The 10,136-nt window shown below is 43.5% G+C and overlaps 1 protein-coding gene across 1 annotated transcript in view; it reads left to right on the top strand.

The window, feature by feature from the left end:
- Positions 1 to 6,720: 6,720 nt before the first annotated feature.
- The window catches only part of raver2 (ribonucleoprotein, PTB-binding 2), a gene marked incomplete at both ends in the record, with an annotated part of 57,959 nt that continues 54,543 nt past the window's right edge, over positions 6,721 to 10,136 (top strand). Inside the window, 2 exon segments of the mRNA XM_080546240.1 lie at positions 6,721 to 6,764; positions 6,766 to 7,048. Coding sequence (XP_080402366.1) covers positions 6,721 to 6,764; positions 6,766 to 7,048 — 327 coding nt within the window.

The raw sequence follows: 10,136 nt of genomic DNA on the forward strand, positions 1-10,136 counted from the left end.
GTGTGCGTGTGCGTGTGCGTGTGCGTGTGCGTGTGCGCGTGTGCGTGTGCGTGTGTGTGTACGAGTGCGTGTGTGTACGAGTGTTTTTGGTCAGAGTGTGGTCAGAGCATCTCCATTGAAGGCATTCTTGTATGGTTTTGTTTGAAATTTGTATTTACAGAGTAGTGATGAAATGATTCTGTTTGAGCAGTCCACCTGATTTAATAATGAAGAGTAAGTTTACCCCTATCTGTGATTTTTAGTCATGTGATTGTTAAAACTGCTCAAAATCAAGTCAATATGGTATTCATTCAGTTTGGGTGAAGAATGTCTATTGTTTTCCAAGCTTAACAGTATAAAGTGTAAATACCTTTAAAAAAAAAAATCACAAATAGCTATTAACGTGTTGTACACTCCATATTTTTTTGTCTAAATGCATATTGTGTGCTCGAAATAATGCTATTTGGGTTGAATTTTTGGTTCATGGCTATATTCTGGAATGCCTTGGATATAACTAGCTCTGTCTTTCTTTAGGTCCATATTGGATGAAAGACAGGCTGTCATAGTTTTTACACACTTTGGGCCGAATCCTGACTTGAGACCATTTTTGTGCAGTCTCCTATTGACATCAATGTATGATTTAGGATCTAAGCCCAGACACTTAATGGTCTGCAGATTTGAAGTTATGATCCGGCCCCAAGGTAAATTGTCTTTAAGAGACTCATTTTTAGTTTTGTTATCGTGTACGGTCAAGTTAAGTAAGACTATATTTCCAGAGAGAGAAATGTAGACTGCAAAAAGCCATTTCATAGAATAATGACCAACTCTAACATGTAGTGAATACAGGACTGTCACTATAGTTAAGAGCAGACATTTTTGTTATTTCACAATTAACTCCTGCTGTGTCCTAACCACCACTGAAATGATGCACTGGTGGTTATTCATAACACTAAACATCCATAGTAACTGCACATTTGTCTTAATCATTTTTGATTGATGCATGAGTCAGGGGAGGCTGTTGGAGGTAGAAATCAAACAGGCAAATTGTAATGCATGGAATGGAAGTGGTTGGGAACACCTGCTTGATACCATACTGCATTCCGTTCCATGCATCACAATGAGCCTGTTTTCCAATTCCTGCCTCCAGCAGCCTCTCTGGTGCATGTGTAGTGGAGGTGATTTGGAATCACGCTCTCATGATGAGGCATGCCTGTCTGCAATGTGTATACACAGGCCTCTCCCCTCAGTCCATGAGGATGTCCTCTCGGCCTAATGATAGACGCTTGTGTCTTCTACCTTGCAGACCCGTGTTCAAACACCGCCCATCACGCATGCTTCTTCGTGGCGTCAGAGTTAATATTCTGGGTGTACTGGAGTGTTTCCTGGTTTATTTCATGAAAACAGCAAATAAATGTGCTGATGCAGTAGTGTTATGAATAACCCCCACTGTGAACTTTTGATTTGTTCAGTTGTAATGACGTCTTTGAGGGAGAGCATTAACAGTATTTAACAGCTGTTGTAAGCAAGTATAATCTTGTGTATTACCGAACACTATGAATTGCATTAATGTACTGAAGGAACTTCAATGTGTGTACATCATTCCTTTTTTCCAATGTAACATATAAAGTTATAAAATGGAGATTTATTGCAATGTGAATGTAATAAACAGTCCACTTTACACTTAAACCACTGGCCAGATCGTTCTGTTATCTGCGTACTAGAACATAGGTCCCCTAAATCCTTTTTTTAATTTTTAATTTTTAATTATTTGTTTGTAGGAACAGGTGCAATGACATTGACATGTTGAAATGACAACAAGCCAGATGCATTGCACCACAACACATTAGCTCATGCTAATGAACAGTGCCTGTCTTTCCTAACACCAGGGGAGCCACCCCTCCTAAATTTCGTTGTTTGGTACCTGTACTATAGCAATGACAAATAAAGTCCATTCCATTCCATTCCATTCCATAAACAGTGCCTGTCTCTTCATAGACAGAAAAATGAAAGAAAATGTAGAATAAATAAAAAGGAAATGTAAAAAGATATTATACACATACATACGCACAAAGATTCACATAGACACTACATCCCCTCCACCATGCTCGACCCAACACGACCTCATTGTCGCAGGAGGACTTTGGAACGGCCAGTCAGCGGTCCAGAGTCCAGATCTCCGCTCATGCCAGCTCATGCCAGCTTCATGTCCCTCCACTTCCTGGCCCTCACACAGGAAGCACAGGACTCTTCATCTCACCTAAGTGGTCACATAATGTCCTTCCCCTGTCACATTTGTCCATATCGTCCTTCGAATAACATGCTGTTTCAGTCACCTCACCCTGTCAAAACATTGTATCTATCATCCCCCCAGGTCAGCTCGGCCACTTCCTAGAAGAGATGGATGTCCTTCTCTGCTCCTTCCCTGAAGGCGGCACACCGCTCACACTACTGGGGTGACTTCAACATCCAGTCAGAGGCGCTTCACACGTCCGGAGTACTTGACCTTCTCCTCTCCTTCGATCTTACCCCCACTCTTCTCTCTAAGGCGGGCAATCAGCTCAACCCCGTCTTCACCAGATCCTCCCTTATCTCTAATCTTACTGTTACCCCTCTTCCAGTTTCTGATCATCATTTTGTGTCCTTCTCCCTTCCCCTCAAATGTACCCCCTCCCAGTCAGTCTCTACCCACACTATCCTCTCGTCGCAAACCTGCGTACCCTCTCCCCCACCGCTCTCTTCCTCTGTCTTGTCCTCCCTACCCTCTGTTGAATCCTTCTCCCTTATATCCACTGACTCGGCATCCTCCACCCTCCTGTCCCCTCTTTCCCTCATCCTTTGACTCTTTACCTTACTACCTTAATCAATTCCTCTCTATCCACGGGATCTGTCCCGACTGCCCTAAAGACAGCCAGTCAAGCTTCTTCTCAAAAGAAGAAAAAACTCTCTCTAAAACCCTTGAATGTGCTGTATCTAACCAACTGTCTCACTATCTCCTTCTGAACAACCTCCTTGACGGCTTTTAAGGCTGGGCACTCTACTGAGACTGCTCTCCACTTTGTGCGAGCTTCCTCCCTCTCCTGTTCTCAGCCTCCTTGACTTGTCAGCTGCATTCGACACAGTAAACCACCCGATCCTTCTCTCTACCCTCTCTGATCTGGGCATCTCTGGCTCTGCACTCTCCTGGTTTGAATCCTACCTGGCTGATGGCTCTTACCAGGGGGATCACTTTCCTCTCCACAAGCCCTCACCTCTGGGGTCCCCCAGGGCTCATCCTACAGCCCTTACTGTTCTCCCTCTATACCAAATCTCTTGGTTCAGTCATTTCCTCACATGGTGTCTCCTACCACTGCTATGCAGACGACACAACTCTTCCCCTCTTTCCCCTCCTCTGACTCCAAAAAATGTAAATGTATATTCTCACAAATACTCATCCTCAATATTCACATTAACCTTCTGACAAGATGAACAACATTTTAGAAATAATTGGACCGTCCTTAACATCACGTGTCGTTTGCAAAAAAAAAACAGCCCCCCCCCATATGAGCCATATTTATTGTTGCATTAAACAGGCATGGTGAGGTCATGGGTCAACAGAACAATAAGAGACTAAAATGAATTTCAATCACACTGACTACACCCTCTATCCATCGTTCTGTAGGAGTGTGTCGGCAGGGGCATTGTAGCCTAAGAGCATCATCATTTATTTAGAAGCCCCCCTCTGTACTGAATTGCCTTTGGGTTATATAACAGCCCTGGATCTTCAAGCAACATATTTCTGACACATATACAGCACAACAAGCCTGCATGGCTTTTTTCATTGTAGTCACATACTGTAACTTAAGTTATATAAGTTAATTATATAAGTTAATTGAAGTTATTTCACTTCAATTGGTCTTTGTTATTTTCGCTTGCATTATTGTGGAGAACATCAAAGGCACCTCATGTTCAGATGACTGTCAAAAAAAAATACAAAGAGACAAAATCCTCCTCTCAATAGGTTTAGTAGTGGTAGTAGTAGTTGAGCATGTATTCATATATTGGAGAATGGTCAACAACATCCAGTTTGTAATTTTCGCTCAGTAACTAGATGGAACAGAATTAGAACATGGTAACAACAGTAGATTCATACAGACTGGTGCAGACTTCCAGCAGGAAATGCTGAAGTGGCAATACGTTTGTGTCCTCTAACTTGAAGCAGGTCTCTGTTTCTCCTTGAAGTAGAGTAGAGAGTGAATGCAATGGCCAGGGCCATTTTCTATACTGAACGTTGGCAGGAAAGTAGATCAGCTCTGCTGAAGACTGAGACCGTCAGAGAGAAAAGAGGGCTCTCTCCTCCCTCCCTCTCTCCCTCTTTTCCGAATTAGAGCACTGGCACTGTCCAAGTGTCCTCTGGCCATTCTGTGTGCACCCGCACAGCCAGGAATCCTTAGCCAACTGGGGACTGTGTGTGTGTGTGTGTGTGTGTGTGTGTGTGTGTGTGTGTGAGAGTGTGTGTGAGAGTGTGTGTGAGAGAGTGAGGTCAACTCTGCTTATTTGCCTCACCTAGGCTAATCCTCATATAGTGTGGTTCCTCATATAGTGTAGTTTGTGCTTCCAACTCAAAAAAGGTTTCTCATAATACATAATATGTAATGAACTAATATGAATATTGCATAATAATGTGCCATGAAAATGATACAGGGTCCTAAATAATGCATCCGTTGCAGAGAACGCAACAATTCTGGATTCAAAGCATGGGAATGTGCAATTTGCATGGTTTGCTGCACAATTAAGAGTCTAAATGTGATATTGTAAAATGTGATTCTCTCTCTCGTCGTCCCAGCCTGGAATTAAAAATAGCAAATTAAGATCGCCATAATAATCGTTCCTCCTCTCCTCCCACACACTGAGCACCTCACAGCCATTCGGGTTCAAGGCTACTCCCGCTTACCGCGCGTAAATATGCATCCCAGGTGCCCGCTCATGCACTCGCCGACACCCACTCACAGACAGTCAGTCCCAATGAAGCGCTGACATTTCCTCGATTCTTCTCCTACGCCCACACGGAGAAGCTGTGAATCATTCACATAGCATAGCAGCCCCCCCCCCCCCCCTTGTATTTAGTTGGAGTGCTCCCCGTTTTACGTTTGTGCAAAGCATGATATTATGGTCTGATTTGCATGTGTAAAATACTGCTCTGCTCTCTCTCTTACTGTTTGAGTGTGTGCGTGCGTGCGTGCAGGGGTATGTAAATGTGTGTGTGTGTGTGTGTGTGTGTGTGTGTGTGTGTGTGTGTGTGTGTGTGTGTGTGTGTGTGTGTGTGTGTGTGTGTGTGTGTGTATGCGTGTGTTTGTGTGACTGTGATGGAATGAGAGAAGGAAAGAGGGAGCAAATTAATTGTTGCCTTGTAGAGAATAGAGATGTTGTTTATAACTCAGAAGAGCGATTCATGTGTGGCCAACATCCTCTGATTGACTAGCAGCACCGACCATCATTTAAGAGAATTCAGAGACCAGTGGTTCATGTCTTCCAATCTGTCACGAGACAAATTATTGAGACATAATTTTCCCTCATAGGCTTTACTGGATGCATTCATTTTAGACCCATATTCTCCTTTTCCACATAGGTCTGTTTCCATTCGCTCTTCCATCTGACGCAAACAGGGTTAGTTTGATTGCTGTATTTACACACATATGGGTTATAGTTGTTTCAGTCTGAAGGCTGTGATTTGCCAGTTTAATGTGGGATTCTTCACACACTTCATCACACTTCACATCTCTTCATTGTGACAGTCCATAGGCCTATTCAGGTCTGACAAAAAAGTGGGTCCTTTTTTATGGATGATGGTTTATCCTATTTATTCCCTTTTAGAAGCATTTACTGCCCTTCTAGAAGCTTAAGTGCTCTAAATATTTCCTAAGTGGGTTTCAGTGTGTGTCTGATTCACATTGCTGCAACATAATCACAATGCCAATGTATTCGTGATTGTGCCAGGAATGTATGGGCATCAATAACAAATACATTGAGAGTGTGTTGCAGCAAGTCTGCCAGATGAACACCCACAGAAGTGGGACGGACTGGTAAAGGTCCATGGCGATCTTTCTAATGTGATGTGAACACTTTATGCAAACACAACTGGATTTGTTTCTCACGTTTGAAATAATCCCTTGACTTGAGGGATTGTCCAATTGTGTGTTTTCACAATTTATTTAGGCCTACTACAGACTATAGAAGTGATACCTTAAATTAGGCTACAGATCGTGACCTTAGAATTATAAGGTTCTATCGCCATTTAGGGTAGTTCAGAGATATTGAGCGTCAAAGTTGTTACATTCCATTATGTTTTGTGAGATGGAACCTTTGTATTTTATGAATTACTAACTCAAAAATGTCAACATTTTAAAAATAACACCACACAGGCTTTAATAAACACCTAATGGATCAGATTATGTAAAAAAACTCAATTTTGACAAAAATGGAGATAGAACCTTATAATTCTAACGTCACCAGACTATGCAGCATGTCATCTGCTCACCTGTCATTTGATATGGGCAACACTTATTAACCGTCAAGGGTGGCACCCCTTTAATTAGTCATGGTCCACCACAGGATGGCGATGCAATATTCGCTATGGTTCCTTTGCTCCTGATTATTACATTTTCCAAACGGTGGGGGTCGCCAAGCGTCCGACAGTAGCGTACATCCAGCACTGTGCCAGGGGCCTGCATGTGCGTACCTTTCCGTCTGCTCTCTCTCGTTCAGATGGGAGCGACAGAAACAGACGCCCACCTATCCGCCACAGCCTCCGCTCACTTTCAGCACAGCTCTACTCAAGATGGCGGCAGCTTCCTCCATCCAGCCGCCGAGCCTCGTTCATTCTTTAACCCAGGAACATGCACCTTTCCCGGACTCGGACAGTCCGGAGAGCCGGCAGGATGAGGAGGGGGCTCCGTCCGAGGGGACCAGTCTGCGAGACCTTCCCGATTTGGAACCGGAGGAGATTGAGAAGAGGCTGGAGAAAACTCGCAAGGAGCTGAGCAACAGGAGGAAAATTCTCATTAAGAACCTGCCACCAGATACAACCAACCAGGTACAGACAGTATTTTTAGAATATTTTTTTTTGACAGATGGAGAGAAAGTTCCGTTGTTGCTGGAAGTTTAAAAGCAATTTTTCAGACGTGAACTAATACTTTTCTCTACTTATGTGCAGTTGAGACCACTATGAACTTGTATGATTATATTCTGACGTTTGATTATTATAACCGTTAATTTGTATCTGTTGCGAGGAGATAATTGTGGCAAATTGCGATTATGCTATTCGTGCGCACGTAACCGATTTCATTATGTGGTGGAAATCATTTAATTCCTAGAGAGGCGGTACGAGGCATCCCACTGTAAAAAGCGGAGAGGCGGCGACCGACCGAGCCAAGCGCGTTCTGTTCCCGTCTGGTTACATTGTAGAGACAGGAGGAATGAGAACAGTGGCCAGGAGTTAATCATTTGTACAAATGTGACCGATGCACCCTCAAATATACCACCAGCGATATCTCCTGTCTGCCTTACAGTTAGTTAAATAATGCAATGTTCGTTCTGCGTTTTCAACTTGACAAGATATTAGCCTACTTGACAATTAACTTTTAGTCCGCAGCATATCGTGAGTTTAGAATGATAAGGTTCTATCTCCGTTCAGGGTAGTTCAGAGATATTGAGCGTCAAAGTGTTTACATTCCATTATGTTCTGTGAGATGGAACCTTTGTATTTTATGAATTACTAACTCAAAAATTTAAACATTTTAAAAATAACACCACACAGGCATTAATAAACACCTAATGGATCAGATTATGTAAAAAACAAAATGTTGACAAAAATGGAGATAGAACCTTATAATTCTAACGTCACAATATAGGCAAGGGCAACTCACTTTTTATTACGACGCGACTCAACTGTTAGTGTATACTCCGCTTTTAATGGAGCGTTACAATAAATTATGGCATTTGCGATTAGCCTACAAAAGCCAACTACGCGGATTTGTATTGTAACAGTTGGTATCGAGGTCAGCCCGTTTAGTGAACGTTGTTAGTTTGTAACACACTTATGTGTAGTATGGCAAATCGTATTGAATGTTTTACTATAGGCTTACTTGAATTAAGCAGGTGGATGCGGTATCATCGCCATTCACTGCTCTAAATGACAGACAGCTATACGTAAACCACGCAATTCTGTGCCATATTGTATTAAATTGAAGTTTATTAGGATACTCGCATGGCAGTTCACAGTTCATGGCAGCAAGCACATCAACATACATGCCATGGACAGCGAATCCAACCAACAATATATAACAACAAATAGGCCCATGTGCATAACGTTTATTTATATAAGGCTCAATAAACACCTAACATATACTTACATCAGGTTAGGAATCTGCATACAAACGTGATAATACCCAACTATAATTGTTAATCATGTTCAGTTTTTGTATATGATTGTACTGTACCACAGTGGGGACCATTGTGTTGTAGTAAGCTGGGATAGAGGCTGACTGGAGTTGAACAGTTCTCAGCCAACGGCAGTGTGCCAGAGAGAGCCAAGGCTGAGGCCGGGGAGAGAGGATCTCACAGTGTGCCAGAGAGAGCCAAGGAGGCTGAGTCCATGAGGGGATCTCACAGTGAGCCTGGGGAGGCGACAGACGTAACATTTCCCCTGAGCGTATTGGCCACATTATTAGTGTCAGTGGACATGAGTGATACCAGGGTCCTTGAGCAGTAGATCACAGAGGAGAGGAGAGGAGAGGAGAGGAGAGGAGAACCAGTCACCTCCTCCGACTCAGTGTGTCCAGACTTGTGTATTTATATTTTCTTTGTTATATTGTTATTTATTGTTTTATATTTATTATCATTAGGTTATCATGTCATTTATTTAGTATACATTGTGCATGTATGTATGTGCCAGTATTTCTGTGGACATACACTTGTAGGTCACTGACATTGCATAGGAGCATATCCTATCTAATCTAACTAATTTAAGAAAACTGTCACACACTCACGCCACACACTCACGCCACACACTCACGCCACACACTCACACCACACACTCACATTGCAGTTCCATTGGGAGTGAGTGAATGAGTGGGTTAGTGAGAGATATTGAGTGAGTGAGTGAGTGAGTGAGTGAGTGAGTGAGTGAGTGAGTGAGTGAATGAGTGGGTTAGTGAGAGATATTGAGTGAGTGAGTGAGTGAGTGAGTGAGTGAGTGAGTGAGTGAGTGGGTTAGTCAGAGATATTGAGTGAGTGAGTGAGTGAGTGAGTGAATGAGTGGGTTAATGAGAGATATTGAGTGAGTGAGTGAGTGAGTGAGTGGGTTAGTGAGAGATATTGAGTGAGTGAGTGAGTGAGTGAGTGAGTGAGTGAATGAGTGGGTTAGTGAGAGATATTGAGTGAGTGAGTGAGTGAGTGAGTGAGTGAGTGAGGTGAGTGAGTGAGTGAGTGAGTGAGTGAGTGAGGTGAGTGGGTTAGTGAGAGATATTGAGTGAGTGAGTGAGTGGGTTAGTGAGAGATATTGAGTGAGTGAGTGAGTGGGTTAGTGAGAGATATTGAGTGAGTGAGGTGAGTGGGTTAGTGAGAGATATTGAGTGAGTGAGTGAGTGAGTGAGTGAATGAGTGAGTGAGTGGGTTAGTGAGAGATATTGAGTGAGTGAGTGAGTGAGTGAGTGAATGAGTGGGTGAGTGAGTGAGTGAGTGGGTGAGTGAGTGAGTGAGAGAGGTGAGTGAGTGAGTGGGTGGTGAGTGAGTGAGTGAGTGAGTGAGTGAGTGAGTGAATGAGTGAGTGGGTGGGGTGAGTGAGTGAGTGAGAGAGGTGAGTGAGTGAGTGAGTGAGTGAGTGTGTGAGTGAGTGAGTGAGTGAGTGAGTGAGTGTGTTAGTGAGTGAGTGAGTGAGTGAGTGAGTGGGTTTCCCTTGCTGGAGTCACTACAGAAGGAGAGCAGGCCTCTGTAAATAGATCTGTGCCACGTTTCATACGGTTGCTGCCAGATTGATGGATCTGGAAAACCCGCGCTGGCTTATGTAACCTGTCTAACCCCCCCCCCCCCCCCACACACACACACTCTCCTCCTCTTCCCCAGTGACCAGCCCCCCAAGCCCCCCACCTCTCCTAACCCAGCTCCATTAATGGAAACACCTC

The sequence above is a fragment of the Nansenia antarctica genome (genome assembly GCF_963989245.1).
Source record: "Nansenia antarctica genome assembly, chromosome: 1".
Lineage (NCBI taxonomy): Eukaryota > Metazoa > Chordata > Actinopteri > Argentiniformes > Microstomatidae > Nansenia > Nansenia antarctica.